Source organism: Salmo trutta, chromosome 22, assembly GCF_901001165.1.
Source record: "Salmo trutta chromosome 22, fSalTru1.1, whole genome shotgun sequence".
NCBI lineage: Eukaryota > Metazoa > Chordata > Actinopteri > Salmoniformes > Salmonidae > Salmo > Salmo trutta.
Genome location: NC_042978.1, coordinates 8456569 through 8476010, shown reverse-complemented (window position 1 = coordinate 8476010; position 19442 = coordinate 8456569). Strand labels below are relative to the sequence as shown.

The 19442-nt window shown below is 41.9% G+C and overlaps 1 protein-coding gene and 1 non-coding gene across 5 annotated transcripts in view; both read left to right on the top strand.

The window, feature by feature from the left end:
• Positions 1-723: 723 nt before the first annotated feature.
• LOC115158000 (guanylate kinase) overlaps positions 724-19442 on the top strand; it is a 28671-nt gene continuing 9952 nt past the window's right edge. For all 4 annotated transcript variants that reach the window (XM_029706434.1, XM_029706432.1, XM_029706433.1 and 1 more), the window contains exons 1-10: positions 724-824; positions 2733-2848; positions 3306-3347; positions 3555-3651; positions 5193-5331; positions 7341-7425; positions 7540-7625; positions 7744-7787; positions 7882-7997; positions 9228-9269. In XM_029706434.1, coding sequence (XP_029562294.1) covers positions 2737-2848; positions 3306-3347; positions 3555-3651; positions 5193-5331; positions 7341-7425; positions 7540-7625; positions 7744-7787; positions 7882-7997; positions 9228-9269 — 763 coding nt within the window. In that variant the 5' untranslated portion in view covers positions 724-824; positions 2733-2736. The remainder of the gene's footprint in view (positions 825-2732; positions 2849-3305; positions 3348-3554; positions 3652-5192; positions 5332-7340; positions 7426-7539; positions 7626-7743; positions 7788-7881; positions 7998-9227; positions 9270-19442) is intronic.
• trnak-uuu (transfer RNA lysine (anticodon UUU)) lies at positions 6319-6392 on the top strand. The gene has a single exon. It is a non-coding gene; the product is annotated as a tRNA-Lys (tRNA).

Sequence of the window (19442 nt, the reverse complement as noted above, 5' to 3'; positions counted from 1 at the left end):
GCATATCATGTTTCTTTAGACCTGTCTAAAATAAATAATGATTTATTGTGAAGGTGTAGGCTATATTACATGGATTTATTATACTTTTTAAAATGTAGATGTTCCAAAGGTCTGCATCAGTGGCTTGTAGGCTAAGTATGGAAGCTAGGAGATGCTAAATGTGTTTATGTTAATTACGGTAAATTACCGTGATACCGGCAGTTATTTGCTTGACAATCACCCGACTGACAAAATGTTAAGACCACCACTACCCTAATATGAACCCATCCTCTATGTGAGACCAGTGTTGCATGTAACACCAACCATGCCAGGACAGCCACCTCTCACTTACAGACTGCAAATCTACTAGATCAAACAAGCTCTATATCTCTTGACTGTGTTTGTGTATACTAAAGTGGATGATGGTGTGGCCTTTTGTTCCCCTTAATCACATTTCCTCCTTCATTAAGAAGTTTATCATTAAACAGGGTTTGGTAGCCAAGAGCGGAGGACGACAACCTGATTGACCAGTGATACATTGTGACAAATCAGAAACAACGGAGCCGAGAAGCCAACAGAGCCAGTCCTGTCACATCTTGAAGTAATTAAGGCGCTACCTGTTTGGACGGCTCAGATAAACAAGGCCAGCATGCCAGCATGTGATTGGCTGATGAGCTGACCGGAGGAGGTGGTAATTGAGGCTGCCAGTAAGCTGTCTATGTCAGTCAGTCTGACACACACCTACCAACAACTCACAAACACACACCCAGGTAAAGCTCTCTCCTCTGTCCCAATCACTCCGAGACATCTTCTCTACAGCCACACAGTACAGCCACTGAGATAAGGTAAGACAAACATACAACTTTAAAGATGTAAGAAAGACATAGCTAATATACAGTAGGACATAGCTATTATACAGTACATCAAGTTGAAACTGAGGTTTGTCTTCAGTAATCAATGTAACCTGGCAATTACTTAATGTACAACTAACTGCTTTTTATGGACTCCACATCGACATTTGGAAATCAATAACAAGTGTGTAGTCCTTGAATGTTCTTTTGTTGCCGTGCTTGGAGATATAAGTTGTACGCGTTAGTAGGATTCCCCTGAAATATTGACAACGTATATTTGAAAAGGTTATACAATGATTAGATATAATATCAGTAACAGCTACAGTATGTTGTCTTTGAAGTTGAGTCATCTTAAGGGGTAGGCAATAGACCCTTAACTAATTTTTTCAATTATGGCCAGTCTGGTCTGTTGTTTTCATGAAATGCCCAACTAAGGTCAGCAGACAGGAACCTGGGTTGTGATGGTTCAATGATCTATGGATCTATACACTCCAATTAAATAAGTAAAGAGTTTGACAGCTTTGAGTGTGTTTTCCCAGGAAACATCCTTGAATGGTCACGACCTCATTGATATAGGGAGTCAAACAGGACTCGAAATAGGTCAGATTGGCTGATTAGCCACTGAGTCTAAAGTCAGCAAGAACATCCTTTCACCAATAGGATAAAGAGCTTCAGACATTACCTCCAGTGTTTTGCCACCTATTTGAACATGGTGTATATCTGGGAATATCCTTATTGTCCGAGTCACAATAGACAAACCAATATGTCTTTCTTCTGGCAGATACACTGTAAGGGTGTTGACCCAGCTCTGTACCTGATGTTCCATTTGGACCAGTTCCTATGCAATCATCCTCATTGACCTGGATTGACTTAATTAAAAGGCCTTTTTAAATGCACCTTAAGAGCATGACATCTGTTTGTAGTGGACCGTGAAATATAGGCCTAATCCCTCTTACAAGGTCCTATCATCCAGCCTGCTCCATCAAATCACATGTCTACCCATTTGTATAATGTTGAGTTGGGCTATTGCTGATGTGATGAATTTGTTGTGAACCTAATGTTGGTTTCGTGGAAGAACTGCATAATTCCCATAGGGCTGACAGAGTGTTACTGGAATAGCTGCACATCTATGATCTAAATGAAAGTAGTGATTATGACCACCTAGCTAGATTAAACACTCAGGGGTAGAAAATGCAATTTCTCTTAAGGTTTTTGTGGGTTTTGTGTTTAACCCTTTAACCTCTTGACACTCATTGTGTGGTCCTAATGTGCAGTCACATGGCTTTCCCCCCCATGTCTGATCGTGGCGTAGCCATTAAATCATAGTGGCTTATTCACTCGATCAGTGGATTAGACGTTAGCATCTGAGCCTAAGGCCAGAGGAAGAACTGCTCAGCTATAGGCTCGCTAGCTGGTTAGCTTCCAAGCACTCTACGCAGATTGGCTCCTACGAGTGGAGTTAGCCAGGGCCTGACTTAATAATTTTGAAGGTTACAGAATAAATCTTGAGTGTGCTTCATTCCTTTTTGTTTGGTATATCTGTTCCTGGTTGTGGTAGCGGCAGGCTAGACAGTGGTGGGCTACTGAATTGTCACACAACCGTGCACAGATTTCGACTACCCTATAAGCAGTCTTTGTACAAAGAGAGACAACAATCCATGCTTTGGTTTTGTTTACCTGCCTGATGCCACCAAATACTAACTGAAGCATTTTTGTCCAAAAGTTAGTATGTTTTAATTTCATGCCCAAATTATCCCAAAGTGTCTAAAACAGATTGCGTGGCTCAATTAAATTAGTTTAAGATTATTTGTGTAGCAAATGCATTGGTAAATGTACATCATTTTACATTACAAAAGGGTTTTTGACTGTATCTTTCATTGTATTTCCTCTCTCCCTCTCCAGTGTTATGGAAGGACCCAGGCCTGTTGTTCTGAGCGGCCCCTCGGGGGCAGGGAAGAGCACTCTTATGAAGATGCTGCTGAGGGATTACGATGGAGTCTTTGGCTTCAGCGTGTCACGTGCGTTTGTGCTTCACCCGCCATTTGACTCCTATCCCAATATCCTGTCTGGGAGGAAGTGGGACAGCAGTAGGCCCTATCTGTCCTTACTGTCTCAGCCTTCTCTACCTCTAGGCCACGTTTGTCATAGGACTTTGGTCTGGGTTAGTGTATCCAATTTGTATCCAAGCATAGGCTGTTTGTCATTGGACTTGGGGTGGGATATTTCTGTATACCATCCATGTCCAGTTTAGTTATGGTTGTGCTGATCTGTGTGACACAGGGATGTCCTCTATCTCCATTCCTCTTCTTGCTGGCTGCAAGGAAGACCACTGAAATCAAAAGAACCGGCATACAGTTAGGGTTGTCTGGCACGTCTTTGAATGCACATACGGTTAAGGTTATTGATGGCATTCTGTATGACTGGATGTTGATGATGGATGTTGATCATTTATGCTCATTGAACGTGTCCTTACAGATACAACAAGGAGCCCACGTCCAGGAGAGGTAGATGGCAAAGGTACAGTAACATTCTCTCACTCATAAACACAGATCATGTCAGTAAACCCATCTCAGTCATGTTAGTAATCCCAGATGGATATCAGTGATACTCTCCAGGCTTTTAATCAAGCTGGTTTTGTAACTTCTGGTTTTCACTTCTGATTTTGTAACTTAAATACTGGCTTCAGCAATTAACTGATTACTCTCCTCTCCGGTCTTTTTGAAGATTACCACTTCTCAAACAGGGAGGCTATGCAGGAGGATATTGACGATGGGACATACATTGAGAATGCAGAGTTTTCAGGGAACCTGTATGGAACAAGGTAGAGTACATTTTGATAACTTTCTGTTGACGTCAAAATGTCTTACAGTTAGAGTTGCAAAATTCCGGTGACTTCTCAGGTTTTCCAGAAATCCCAGATGAAAGATTCCTGGAATCAGGAGGGAGTAGGCAGGAAATCCAGGAATCTTTATGTGTTTATTTTTTACCTGAGAATGTGGGGAATGATACTGCAGTTTTGGAAGAGTTCATTGGGTTTTAAATAAACAAGTACAGTAATTGTTCCACTAGTGACTAGAACCCACAAGTGATTATACTGTCATGGCATTGAATAGATCACTTTAAAGGAGAAGTTCACTTTTTAACCAAATTGGTTTTGAGAAATGTACCCCCAACCCGCGATACACTTACTCCTGTTCGTTTTGCAGTGCCTGGGCGTGGATAAAACATCAACAAAAGCTAAAGAAACTAAAAACAAATACGCCCTATTAGAAACGGCAATGTTTTACTCATGAAATTGTGTCATTCCAAACTTTATCCGCAACATTATATTACATTTTGTGCAACTCAATACATACCTTTCCGAATCTGGCATGCACGGGCTACACAGAGAAGTATCATAGATGGATAAGGGAAACCGCTCGAGTCACACAAAATGGAAAATAACGTTAAGGATAAAGTTCAGAATGACACCAATTTCATTTGTACAACATCTAAAGACCTGCATCACTATACTGAGAGTGTTGCCGTTTTTTAAAAAGGATGTATTTGGGTGTTTTGGGAGCTTGTTTTACTCACACCCTGGCACTGCAGAACGAGCATGAGGAACTGTATCGCTGGTTGGGGTATATAACATGCCATTTACATTTATAACATGCCATTTACATCCAAAATACAGATTTGCTTAAAAGAAAAGTGAACTTCTCCTTTAGGAGCTGGTCCATTGTGATCCCTGGGACAGAATTAGCTTTATCCTCCATTATACATATCAAGATAGCACAGGAGCCACCGTAGAGCTCATGATCTGCAGTGTCCCGTTTAATCTGTCCCTCCCCTGCTGATGATAAGTCTTGACGCTAACGGAGAACAACTGGACCCTGCCTTTGGTGATAGGATTAATGTCACTATCCTCTAGCCTAGTCATAGTGGAGCATGTGAGGAACAGTCACTGATGTGAGGTGTCACTCTAACGCTGTCCATATTTATTGTTCAAAAGCCCCCATGTTGTAAGCCAGGACAGCGGAGTCAATCACCACCTTCCGGAGACACCTGAAACCCCACCTCTTTAAGGAATACCTGGGATAGGATAAAGTAATCCCTCTACCCCCCCCCCCCCCCCCCCCCCCCCAAAAGATTTAGATGCACTATTGTAAAGTGGTTGTTCCACTGGATATCTTAAGGTGAATGCACCAATTTGTAAGTCGCTCTGGATAAGAGCGTCTGCTAAATGACTTAAATGTAAATGTAAATGTAAGCCTACTGTGCATATCCAGGTGGAAAGATGCATATGTTCTTGTTTCTGCTGTTCAATGGAATTGTGAAACAATGAATGAACGTAATTTATATTTTCTGTTTTCTACATAGCAAGTCTTCTGTAGACGAAGTGCGGGCCAATGGTCTCATCTGCATTCTGGATGTGGACATCCAGGGAGTGAGGAACATCAAGCAGACTGACCTGGATCCTATCTATGTCTCTATCCAGCCCCCCTCTATGGAGATCCTGGTAATGCCCAATTCAGAGTTCAGAGCCGCAATAGTCAGCATGGCCCATTATGAAACATTTAAGAACCTAATTTGATATACTCCTATTGAGGTGTAGACATATGTCACAATGGAATGCAGACTATCCTGGCTGCGCAACTGTGAACTCTGCAGCAAGTCCACAATCATACAACACAAAGAGTACTACTGTGTATTTTGGCATTCCTCAATGTTCTGTGCTTGGACCACTGTTATTGGATAAAAATAGAGACTCAGAGCTACGAAATGGTATATCATACACTGCAGATGAGGAAGAATGGGAACGTTATTCTACTTTGAAGTTTGATAAACTTGTAACCCCACTTTTGAGAAAATGTACCTTGAATGTTTTGGTACACCTACTGGAGAGCTCTTCTTTGTCTACACCTATTCAGCATCGTTCACACCCTCTTAAGCCTTAGCCCCACCCATCTCTTTAAGGTAAATAACCAAAGATTTCAAGACTAAAAGTGGTGAAAGTAGTAGCCTACAATAAGGTAAAACTCCAGGTAAAAATGCACTTTATCTAGTCCTTGGTCTATATCCTAATCTGACTTTCAAAGTGTCCAGATAAAAATCTAATATAAATATTTTTTTATTATTAGATTATGCTTACCCAGAAACTTGTCTAAATTGATGGGTCATGTGAAGGAAATGCTATAACCATCCCCCAGCCACATCTAGCTAAGTGGATGGGTCACTATTGTCTAGACATGTACACATATTCATTAAATATAATAGATGGCCGTAATCTCCTCCAGACACGGCTGGCTAATTTGATGGGTCATGTAATCATTCTCTTGCGAAGTGAAGTCTTTTGTTTAGACATGTAGCTTGCTAGCTAGCTAAATGATGAGCCATATTCCCAACCCACAGCTACAGTACAAACAATTGGCATAGCTAGCTACCACCCATGAAATGAGTATGAATCTGCAGATAGCTAAAGTTAACCAACTAGTGTGGCTAACCAGTCCCGTGTGGCTCAGTTGGTAGAGCATGGTGTTTTTAACGCCAGGGTTGTGGGTTCGATTCCCACGGGGGACCAGTACGGAGAAGAAATTTATGAAATGTATGCATTCACTGCTGTAAGTTGCTCTGGATAAGAGCGTCTGCTAAATGACTAAAATGTAAATGCAACTAGGTTCAATGTTAGCTAGCTAACATTAGGCTATAACTAGCAATGCAAATATATTTCTGAGATACGAATAATATTACTACACATATCATACACGAGCCAGCAAGCTAACATTCACTAGTACTCTTTAACTTGCAATGAAAACGACTTTCTGACCAAATTAGAAACATATAATATCTGAAAATGTAGCTAGACTCTTACCCGTATATATGGATGAATGCTTCACAGAAGCGTGTATTTTCCATTTGGTTTGTAGCTAGCTATAGCTTATTTGGCCCGTTATTGTGTCAAGTCACTCCGGTCAACCGTGTGCAGAAAGTAACGTCAGTCCATCACAACCTTTTCCCACTGATCTTTGTCGATAGCGTCTGCTAAATTCGGGGAACCAATGTTGTCTTTCAAAAAAGCTGTGGTAGCCAGGATGATCTACTACACATACTGAGCAGCTCATGTTATAGACAGAAGTGGACTACATGGCAAACCAATCCGAACTCCTCTCTCAGCATGTCCAACCCATCCATTATCTGAACCAATCATGGCAAGTGGGAAGGTTCCTACTTTTTCAGTGGCTAAACCAAATAGGCTTGTAATTGAAAATGTTTATTAGTTTTTACAGATGGCATACAAGTTTGTTATTAAAGCACATGAAAGTTCACATGTTCAAGAAGGCATTTCTGCCCAAAAACGCCTTTTGCCTCTTCTGCAAAGTAGTGATGTGCGACATCTTAAAACGGGTCACATATGCTAGCCCTTGGAAATGTCATCCTTGATCTAGTGACATGAGTCTCTTGAAATGTATGAATGTACTCTTGAAATGTAGATATTGTAATAGCTTTAGGGACAATTGATGTGTACAGGAAAAGCGTCTGAGGGACAGAAATACGGAGACAGAGGAGAGTCTGCTGAAGCGTCTGGAGGCAGCACGGGTTGACATGGAGCTCAGTAGGTCCCCTTACTGTCCCATATAGACATAGTTGTACTGAAAGTCTTTGGAATATATGGATGGAACCAATAATAATCCATGCAATGCCTTATTTTATCACTTTCCTATTTTAGGCAACGAGCCTGGAGTGTTTGACATGCTTATTGTCAATGATGACTTAGAGGAGGCTTATGAGAAGTTGCAAAGTGTTCTTATTGAGGTGAGTCTGAAGAGAGGATGATTGTCTGCATGTAGAATAGGGACAAAGTATAATTCTCAAAATTTGAGTCAGTCGGTAGGGGTCTCACATAAATTTTCTCACATGTTTGTCTCTACAGGAAATTACTAAAGTTCAGTCAACCAAGAAAGAAAGATGCAATTCGTAAGAATAATTTTGTTATTATGCATATCATAGCCACACGTGTCCTGTAACAAAATCTTTCGTTGTATTCAATCCCTCTCTCCCTTTGCGTCAGTATTATGTCAGGACCCAGGCCTGTTGTCATAAGTGGCCCCTCAGGGGCAGGGAAGAGCACTCTGCTGAAGAAGCTGCTGAAGGACTACAAGGGAGTTTTCGGCTTCAGCGTATCACGTACGTATTGTGTCACCCAACAAGTAGTTTCCAGTGGTAGCGCAGCAGGATCTGGTGGCAGAAACTCTGGTGGCAGAAACCAAACTATTGGGAGTGCAGCTAGACAACTGCTTATCATGGTCGTCTCAAATAACTAATCTATGTACAAAATATATTAAAACAGCATGCATAATCAGAAGGATAGCTAAATATTTACCAAGAAAAAATCTTCCACAAATAACACAAGCATTAATTGAGAGTCAAGTGAACTACTGTTCTGTGGTCTGGGGAAATGCATCATCAAGTGAAGTTAGGAGGCTGCAGATTGCACAGAACAAAGCAGCAAGGATTGTTTTAAGGTGGAGATATGGTTCTTCTGTTGCAGTCATGCGCAATGTTCTTGGGTGGTCATCAATCGACAAGATAATTGAAAAAAACATGCTTATTTTATTTCATATTATACATCATTTAAAACGGCTAAGTTCTATTCACAATGGTATTCAGTTGGTAAGAGACAGACATTCCGTAAACACTAGGAATAGATTGTCCACCATCTATGCGTTATCCAGACAGAAAAGAGAAATAGGCAAAAATAACATTTCAATTTAGAGCAATAAAGAAATTGAATAAATTAACTGAGCAAACCAGAAACCTTTCAATATATAAATGTAAACATTATTTTAAATCGATTTAAATATAATACATAGAAATGTTTTGGGACTATAGTAGATGAAGAATCAGTATTTATTGGGTCATTATGTTAGTATATTATGTATGTTTGTAATAGTGTGTCATATGTGAAAATGTGTTCGTATTATAAATTGTATTTAATGTTTAAACTCTTGGAAGATTAGTCCAAATGGGGACTAAAAGAGATCCAAATAAAATCAAAAATCAATCCCCACTGTCTCAGCCTATCTAACAACAGGCCGTTTGTCATAGTACTTGGAGTGTGATATTTCTGTAGACCACTCATATTCAAAAATTTTATAACAGTTTAGCTATGGCTGTGCTGATTGGTGTGAGACAGGGATATCCACTGTCACCATTTCACTTCTTGATGGCTATCGACTGGATCATGAGGAAGAACACTGAGCCAAAAGAAACGGCATACAGTTAGGGTTGTCTGGCATATCTTTGAATGCTCATCATTGGTTGAGGTTGTTGATATCATTCTGTATCATTTATGACATGTATGCTCACAGAATAAGATGGGTGTTACATTTATGCTCACTGAATGTGTCCTTACAGATACAACAAGGGACCCACGTCCAGGAGAGGTAGATGGCAAAGGTACAGTTGTCACGGTTGTCATAAGAATGAGACCAAGTCGCAGCGTGTGTATCGTTCCACATTTTTATTTAACTGTGAAACTATGCAAGACATACAATAAACTAATAAACAAAAACAACAAACCGTGACGAAGAGGTGCAACATACACTAACTCAAAATAATCTCCCAGAAATCCAGGTGGGAAAAACATCTACTTAAATATGATCCCCAATTAGAGACAACGATGACCAGCTGCCTCTAATTGGAGATCATCCAAAAAAAAAACATAGAAAAACAGAAACTAGAACATAACAACATAGAAAATTTTAACTAGACAAAACCCAGTCACGCCCTGACCTACTCTACCATAGAAAATAAAAGCTTCTATGGTCAGGACGTGACAACAGTATCAATCTCTTACTCATAAACACAGATCGTGTCAGTAAACCCAGAAGGATATCAGTGGTGCTCTCCAGGCCAAGAATGAAGCTGGTCTTCTACTGTATCTTTAGTAAGAATTTCCTACTGTATGAACGCCAGGCCTCAAACTTAATGTGTTGCAGTGCCGTGAGTGTTAAGTGTGGTGGCAGTTACAGTGCCTTCAGAAAGTATTCATACCCCTTGACTTTTTCCACATTTTGTTATGTTACAAAGTGGGATTAAAATGGATTTAAGTGTAATTTTCTGACAACAATCTACACAAAATACTCTGTAATGTCAAAATGGAAGAAAAATTCTAACATTTGTAAAAATAATAATAATAAAAAGAATGTATATATTGATAAGTACTCAACCCCCTGAGTCAATAGATGGTTCAATCACCTTTGGCAGCGATTACAGCTGTGAGTCTTTCTGGGTAAGTCTCTAAGAGCTTTGCACACCTGGATTGGGCAATATTTGCACATTATTCTTTAAAAAAGTATTCAAGCTCTGTCAAGTTCGTTGTTGATCATTGTTAGACAGCCATTTTCAAGTCTTGCCATAGATTCTAAAGCAGATTTAAGTGAAAACTGTAACTAGGCCACCCAAAAACATTCAACGTTGTCTTGGTAAGACACCCCAGTGTATATTTGTCCTTGTGTTTTAGATTATAGTCTGAAAGGTGAATTTGACTCGCAGTGTCTGTTGGAAAGCGGACTGAACCAGGTTTTCCTCTCGGATTTTGCCTGTGTTTAGCTCTATTCTGTTTCTTCTTATCCTTAAAAACTCCCTATTCCTTGCTGATTACAAGCATAACCATAACATGATGGAGCCACCTCCATGCTTGAAAATGTGATATAAGAGTGGTACTCAGTGATGTGCTGTGTTGGAAAGTTCCTTCTTTGCCACATTTTTTGCAGTTTTACTTTTATGCCTTATTGCAAACAGAAAGCATGTTTTGGAATATTTATTCTGTACAGGCTTCCTTCTTTTCACTCTGTGATTTAGGTTAGTATTTTGGAGTAACTGCAACGTTGTTGATCCATCCACAGCCATTAAACTCTGACCTCATGCTGAAATCCTTGAGCTGTTTCCTTCCTCTCCGGCAACTGAGTTAGGAAGGACGCCTGTATCTTTGTATTGACTGGGTGTATTGATACATCATCCAAAGTGTAAATAATAAGTTCACCATGCTCAAAGGGGTATTCAGTGTCTGTTTTTCTATCTGCAAATAGGTGCTCTTCTTTGTGAGTCATTGGAAAACCTCCCTGGTCTTTCGGGTTGAATCTGTGTTTGAAATTCACTGCTCGACTGATGGACCTTATAGATAAGTGTCTGTGTTGGGATACAGAGATGAGGTACCGTAATTTCCGGACTATAAGCCGCTACTTTTTTCCCACGCTTTGAACCTCGCGGCTTAAACAATGACGCGGCTAATATATGGATTTTTCCCGCTTTCAAATAAAAAAAACACATTCTGTTACGTGCTCAGTTTTTTGCCGGCATGAAGCTTTCATTAGACCAATGAAATTGCTGAACGGGTTAAGGTCAAACAACTTTTTTGTTTACTGTTTAGATTAAATCGAGCGCGCTCAAACTTCCCATCATTCTGATTACGGTAGTCATTTTGTCACCCTCATCATGGCAAAGACAAGGAGAAATGCATATGATGCAGCTTTCAAGTTGAAGGCGATTGATCTGGCTGTTGGAAAAGGAAATAGAGCTGCTGCATGGGAGCTTGGTCTGGAGCAATGACTTTCTAGGGAGGTTACTGTTTACTGCTAATTATTATTTTTTTGTTACAAGCCGTGTTTCGTTAAAGCCTATTTATTTTTGTTACAAGCCGTTCTTCGTTAAAGCCTTTGTAAAGTTCATTTGTTTCAATGTACCGGTAGGCACCTGCGGTATAGACATGTGCGGCTTATTTATGTTCAAAATAATATATATTTTTTAATTCAGTGGGTGCGGCTTATATTCAGGTGCGCTTAATAGTCCGGAATTTACGGTAGTCATAAAAAAACTTATTATGTGACTTGTTGAGCAAATTTGCCATAACAAAAGAGTTGAATACCTATTGACTCAAGACATTTCAGCTTTTCATTTTTCACTAATTTGTTAACATTTCTAAAAAATATAATTCCACTTTGACGTTAGGATTTATTGTGTCTAGGCCAGTGATACAAAATATCAATGTAATCCATTTTCAATTCAGGCTGTTTCACAACAAAAAAGCCAAGGGGTTGAATATTTTCTGTAGGCTCTGTATCTGCACACAATTGTTATATTTCTGCATAGACTATTAATGTTCAGACAGCTCGCTGAAGAGCCAAAAGGGATGTTTTCCATCATACATAAGTATAACTAAAGACAGAAAACAATATTAAAGTGACTGTACGTAGTACAGTAGAATGACACTCAGCAAAAAAATAAACGTCCTCTCACTGTCAACTGCGTTTATTTTCATCAAACTTAACGTGTAAATATTTGTATCAACATAACAAGATTCAACAACTGAGACATCAACTGAACAAGTTCCACAGAGATGTGACTAACAGAAATGGAATAATGTGTCCCTGAACCAAGGGGGGGTCAAAATCAAAAGTAACTGTCACTATCTGATGTGGCCACTAGCTGCATTAAGTACTGCAGTGCATCTCCTCCTCATGGACTGCACCAGATTTGCTGGTTCTTGCTGTGAGATGTTACCCCACTCTTCCACCAAGGCACCTGCAAGTTCCCGGACATTTTGGGGGGGAATGGCCCTAGCTCTCATCCTCCGATCTAACAGGTCCCAAACGTGCTCAATGGGATTCAGATCCGGGCTCTTTGCTGGCCATGGCAGAACACGGACATTCCTGTCTTGCAGGAAATCACACACAGAACGAGCAATATGGCTGGTGGCATTGTCATGCTGGAGGGTCATGTCAGGATGAGCCTGCAGGAAGGGTACCTGTAACGCACAGCGTTGAGATTGCCTGCAATGACAACAAGCTCAGTCCGATGATGCTGTGACACATCGCCCCAGACCATGATGGACCCTCCACCTCCAAATCGATCCCGCTCCAGAGTACAGGCCTCGGTGTACCTTACAGCAGGCCTACAAGCCCTCAGTCCAGCTTCTCTCAGCCTATTGCGGACAGTCTGAGCACTGATGTAGGGATTGTGCGTTCCTGGTGTAACTCAGGCAGCTGTTGTTGCCATCCTGTACCTGTCCCGCTGATGTGATGTTTGGATGTACCGATCCTGTGCAGGTGTTGTTACACGTGGTCTGCCACTGCGAGGACAATCAGCTGTCCATCCTGTCTCCCTGTAGAGCTGTCTTAGGAGTCTCACAGTACAGACATTGCAATTTATTGCTCTGGCCACATCTGCAGTCCTCATGCCTCCGTGCAGCATGCCTAAGGCGTTCACACAGATGAGCAGGGACCCTGGGCATCTTTCTTTTGGTGTTTTTCAGAGTCAGTAGAAATGAAAACTTAGGACACTAAAGAGGCCTAAGTTTTCATAACTGTGACCTTAATTGCCTATCGTCTGTAAGCTGTTAGTGTCTTAACGACCGTTCCACAGGTGCATGTTCATTAATTGTTTATGGTTCATTGAACAAGCATGGGAAACAGTGTTTTAAACCCTTTACAATGAACATCTGTGAAGTTATTTAGATTTTAATGAATTATCTTTGAAAGACAGGGTCCTAAAAAAGGGACTTTTCTTTTTTTGCTGAGTTTATATCAGAGATATATTTCTAGACTCTTATGGCTCTTGAGTCATTTTTTTATCATTTTATATTCATAGGACATTTATAAGACATTTAGCCTAATTGTAAACAATTATCATATCAAATTGCCCATAACCTGTGAAACATATACAGTACCAGTCAAAAGTTTGGACACACCTACTCATTCAAGGGTTTTCTTTATTTTTACCATTTTATACATTGTAGAACAATAGTGAAGACATCAAAACTATGAATTAACACATATGGAATCATGTAGTGTTAAATAAATGTGTTAAATAAATCAAAATATATTTTAGATTCTTCAAAGTAGCCACCCTTTGCCTTGATGACAGCCTTGCACACTCTTGGAATTCTCTCAACCAGCTTCATGAGGAATTCTTTTCCAACAGACTTGAAGGAGTTCCCACATATGCTGAGCACTTATTTGGCTGCTTTTCCTTCACACTGCGGTCCAACTCATCCCAAAACCATTTCAATTGGGTTGTGGTCAGGTGTTTGTGGAGGCCAGGTCATCTGATTCAGAAGAATGGCGCCGAAGGAGATGGCTGCCGTTTTACGCTCCCGTAACCAATTGTGCTATTTTGTATGTTTTTTTTTGTTGCATTATTTGTAACTTATTTTGTATGTAATGTTTCTGCACCGTGTCTTATGACCGAAAAGATCTTCAAGATATCAGGACATTACTCACCCTGTACTGGAGGAATAGTTTTTATTCAATGAGTCAGATGGGAAGGATTTACTTCAGACGCCCGACAAGGCCTTCATCCCCGTCATTCACAGGAGAAAGAAACAGAGGTATCGAGGACGAAGGTCCGGGTGCCTTGTAAGGATCCGTCTCCGAGAGGGTAATCTACCTTTTACCATCGGTCCTATTAGCCAATATACAATCAATCGATAATAAAATAGACGATCTACGATCATGTATATCCTACCAAAGGGACATTGAAAACTGTTAAACTTGTTTCGTCGTGGCTGAGCTGTATACAGCCATAAGCAAACAGGAAAATGCTCATCCAGAGGCGGCACTACTAGTGGCCGGAGACTGTAATGCAGGGAAATTCAAATCTGTTTGACCTAATTTCTACCAGCATGTTAAATGTGCAACCAGAGGGAAAACAACTCTAGACCACCTTTACTCCACACACAGAGATGTGTACAAAGCTCTCCCTCACCATCCATTTGGCAAATCTGACCATAATTCTATCCTCCTGATTCCTGCTTACAAGCAAAAACTAAAGCAGGAAGCACCAGTGACTCGCTCAATAGAAAGTGGTCAGATGAAGCAGATGCTAAGCTACAGGACTGTATTGCTAGCACAGACTGGAATATGTTCCGGGATTCTTCCGATGGCATTAAGGAGTACACCACATCAGTCACTGGCTTCATCAATAAGTGCTTCGATGACGTCATCCCCACAGTGACCGTATGAACATACCCCAACCAGAAGCCATGGATTACAGGCAACATCCGCACTGAGTTAAAGGGTAGAGATGCCGCTTTTAAGGAGAGGGACTCTAACCCAGAAGCTTATAAGAAATCCCGCTATGCCTTCCGATGAACCATCCATCAGGCAAAGTGTCAATACAGGACAAAGAATGAATCGTACTACACAGGCTCTGACACTCGTTGGATGTGGCAGGGCTTGCAAACTATTACAGACTACAAAGGGAAGCAAAGCCGCGAGCTGCCCAGTGACAAGAGCCTACCAGCCAAGCTAAATCACTTCTATGCTCGTTTCGAGGCAAGTAACACTGAAGCATGCATAAAAGCATCAGCTGTTCCGGACGACTGTGTGGTCACACTCTCTGTAGCAATGTGAGTAAGACCTTTAAACAGGTCAACATTCACAAGGCCGCAGGGCCAGATGGATTACCAGGACGTGTACTCCGAGTATGCGCTGACAAACTGGAAAGTGTCTTCACTGACATATTCAACCTGTCCCTGACGGAGTCTGTAATAACATGTTTCAAGCAGACCACCATAGTCCCTGTTCCCAAGAACACTGAGGTAACCTGCCTAAATGACTACCGACCCGTAGCACTCACATCTGTAGCCTTGAAGCCTTGAAGTGCTTATAAAGGCTGGTCATGGCATCAACACCATTATCTCAGAAACCCTAGACCCACTCCAATTTGCATACCGCCACAACAGATCCACAGATGATGCAATCTCTATTGCACTCAACACTGCCCTTTCCCACCTGGACAAAATAAACACCTTTGTGAGAATGCTATTCATTCACTACAACTCAGCGTTCAACACCATAGCACCCTCAAAGCTCATCACTAAGCTAAGGTCCCTGGGACTAAACACCTCCCTCTGCCACTGGATCGTGGACTTCCTGACGGGCTGCCCCCAGGTGGTAAGGGTAGGTAACAACACATCCGCCATGCTGATCCTCAACACGGGGGCCCCTCAGGGGTGCATGCTCAGTCCCCTCCTGTACTCCCTGTTCCCTCATGACTGCATGGCCAGGCACGACTCCAACACATCATCAAGTTTGCTTATGGCAACTCTGGTAGGCCTGATCACCAACAACGATGAGACAGCCTATAGTGAGGAGGTCAGTGACCTGGCCGCGTGGTTACAGGACAGCAACCTCTCCCTCAACGTACGTGATCAAGACAAAGTAGATGATTGTGGACTACAAGAAAAGGAGGACAGAGCACTCCCCCTTTCTCATCAACGGGCTGCAGTGGAGCAGGTTGAGAGCTTCAAGTTCGTTGGTGTCCACATCACCAACAAACTATCATGGTCCAAACACACTAAGACAGAAGAGGGCATGACAAAGTCTATTCCCCCTCAGGAGACTGAAAAGATTTGCAATGGGTCCTCAAATCCTCAAAAGGTTTTACAGCTGCACCATCGAGAGCTTCCTGACTGGTTGCATCAATGCCTGGTATGGCAACTGCTTAGCCTCTGACCACAAGGCACTACAGAGAGTAGTGCGTACAGCCCAGTACATAACTGGGGCCAAGCTTCCTACCATCCAGGACCTCTATACCAGGCAGTGTCAGAGGAAGACCCAAAATATTGTCAAAGACTCCAGCCACCCTAGTCATGGACTGTTCTCTCTGCTACCACACGGCAAACGGTACCGGAGCGCCAAGTCTAGGTCCAAAAAGCTTTTTAACAGCTTCTTACCCCAAGCCATAAGACCCCTGAACAGCTAATCAAAGGGCTACCCAGACCCTTCTTTTACACTGCTGCTACTCTGTTTGTTATCTATGCATAGTCACTTTAACTCTACCTACATGTACGTATTACCTCAATTACCTCGACTAACCAGTGCCCCCGCACATTAACTCTGTACCGGTACCCCCGTATAAAGCCTCGCTATTGTTATTTTACTGCTGCTGTTTAATTATTTTTTACTGATATTTGTTTCTTAACTTTTTCTTAACTGTTTTCTTCTTAACTTCTTAAAGCATTGTTGGTTAAGGGCTTGTATGTAAGCATTTCACTGTAAGGTCTACACCTGTTGTATTCGGCGCATTTGACAAAACATTTTAATTGATTTGATTATCACTCTCCTTCTTGGTCAAATAGCCCTTAAACAGCCTGGAGGTGTGTTGGGTTATTGTCCTTTTGAAAAACAAATCTAATCAAATCAAATTTTATTGGTCACATACACATGGTTAGCAGGTGTTATTGCGAGTGTAGCGAAATGCTTGTGTTTCTATTTCCGACAGTGCAGCAATATCTAAGAATTCCACAACAAATACCTAATACACACAAATCTAAATAAAGGAATAAGAATATAAATATGTGGATGAGCAATGTCAGAGCACATAGGCTAAGATGCAATAGATAGTATAGAATACAGTATATACATATGAGATGAGTAATGCAAGATATGTAAACATTATTAAAGTGGCATTACATAAGTGACTTGTGTTCCATTTTTTTTGAAGTGACCAATGATTTCAAGTCTGTATGTAGGCAGCAACCTCTCTCTCTGATAGCCTTGAGATAGAAGCTGTTTTTCAGTCTCTTAGTCCCAGGTTTGATGCACCTGTACTGACCTCGCCTTCTGGATAGTAGCGTGGTGCAGGCAGTGGCTTGGGTGGTTGTTGTCCTTGATTATCTTTTTGGCCTTCCTGTGACATTGGGTGTGTAGGTGTCCAGGAGGGCAGGTAGTGTGCCCTAGTGATGCGTTTTGCAGACCACAACATCCTCTGGAGAGCCTTGCAGTTGAGGGCAGAGCAGTTGCCGTACCAGGCTGTGATACCGCCAGACAGGATGCTCTCAATTGTGCATCTGTAAAAGTTTGAGGGTTTTAGGTGACAAGCCAGATTTCTTCAGCCTCCTGAGGTTGAAGAGACGCTGTTGCCCATTCTTCACCACACTGTCTGTGTGGGTGGACCATTTCAGTTTGTTAGTGATGTGTACGCAGAGGAACTTAACTTTCCTCCTTCTCCACTGCTGTCCTGTCGATGTGGATATGGGGGGTGCTCCCTCTGCCGTTTCCTGAAGTCTACGATCATCTCCTTTGTTTTGTTGATGTTGAGTGAGAGGTTATTTTCCTGAGACGTGCATGGCCACGCAGTCATGGGTGAACAGGGAGTACAGGAGGGGGCTGAGCACGCAGCGTTGTGGGCCCCCAGTGTTGAGGATCAGCTAAGTGGAGATGTTGTTTCCTCCCTTCATCACCTGGGGATGGCCCGTCAGGAAGTCCAGGACCCAATTGCACAGGGTGGGGTTGAGACCCAGGGCCTCAAGCTTAATGATGAGCTTGGAGGGTTTTATGGGGTTGAATGCTGAGCTATAGTAATTGAACAGCATTCTTACATAGGTATTCCTCTTGTCCAGATGGGATAGGGCAGTGTGCAGTGTGATGGCGATTGTATCATCTGTGAACCAATTAGGGCGTAAAACAAATTGAAGTGGGTCTAGGGTGACCGGTAAGGTGGAGGTGATCTGATCCTTGACTAGTCTCTCAAAGCACTTCATGATTACAGAAGTGAGTGCTGCGTGGCGATAGTCATTTACTTCAGTTACCTTTGCATTCTTGGGTACAGGAACAATGGTGGCCATCTTGAAGCATGTGGGGACAGCAGACTGGGATAAGGAGAGACTGAATATGTCCGTAAACACACCAGCCAGCTGGTCTGTGCATGCTCTTAGGAGGCAGCTAGGGATGCCGTCTGGGCCTGCAGCCTTGCGAGGGTTAACACGTTTAAATGTCTTACTTATGTCGGCCACAGAGAAAGAGAGCCCACAGTTCTCGGTAGCTGGCCTCGTCGGTGATGCTGTGTTATCCTCAAAGCGGGAAAAGAACGTGTTTAGCTTGTCTGGCAGCAAGACGTTGGTGTCTGCGTGTGGGGGCACCGGTTAGTCAAGGTAATTGAGGTAATATGTACATGTAGGTAGAGTTATAGTGACTATGCATAGATAACAAACAGAGTAGCAGCAGCGTAAAAGAGGGGTCTGGGTAGCCCTTTGATCATGAAGGCCTGATTCACGCAGTCTCCTCTGAACAGTTGAGATGTGTCTGTCACTTGAACTCTGAAGCATTTATTTGGTCTGCAATTTCTGAGGCTGGTAACTCTAATGAACTTATCCTCTGCAGCAGAGGAAACTCTGAGTCTTCCTTTCCTGTGGCGGTCCTCATGAGAGCCAGTTTCACCGTAGCGCTTGATGGTTTTTTCAAAGTTCTTGACATTTTCAGCATTGACTGTCGTTTCTCTTTTCTTATTTGAGCTGTAATATGGACTTGGCTTTTTACCAAATAGGGCTATCTTCTGTATACCACCTCAAATTTTTATCGCACAAATGTCACCATTACGATTTTTGTTTTGTGTGGGTGCCCTGTGCCACACCCGGACAAGATGCCGCACTGGGCAGCTGCCCATGTCGTCTATACCTAAATCTGTCACTGCAGGTGACTATCTCATGAAGCTGGTTGCAAGAATGCCAGGAGTGTGCAAAGCTGTCATCAAGGCAAAGGGTGGCTATCTTTTTAACACTTTTTTTCTTACTACATGATTCCGTGTTATTTCATAGTTTTGATGTCTTCACTATTATTCTACAATGTA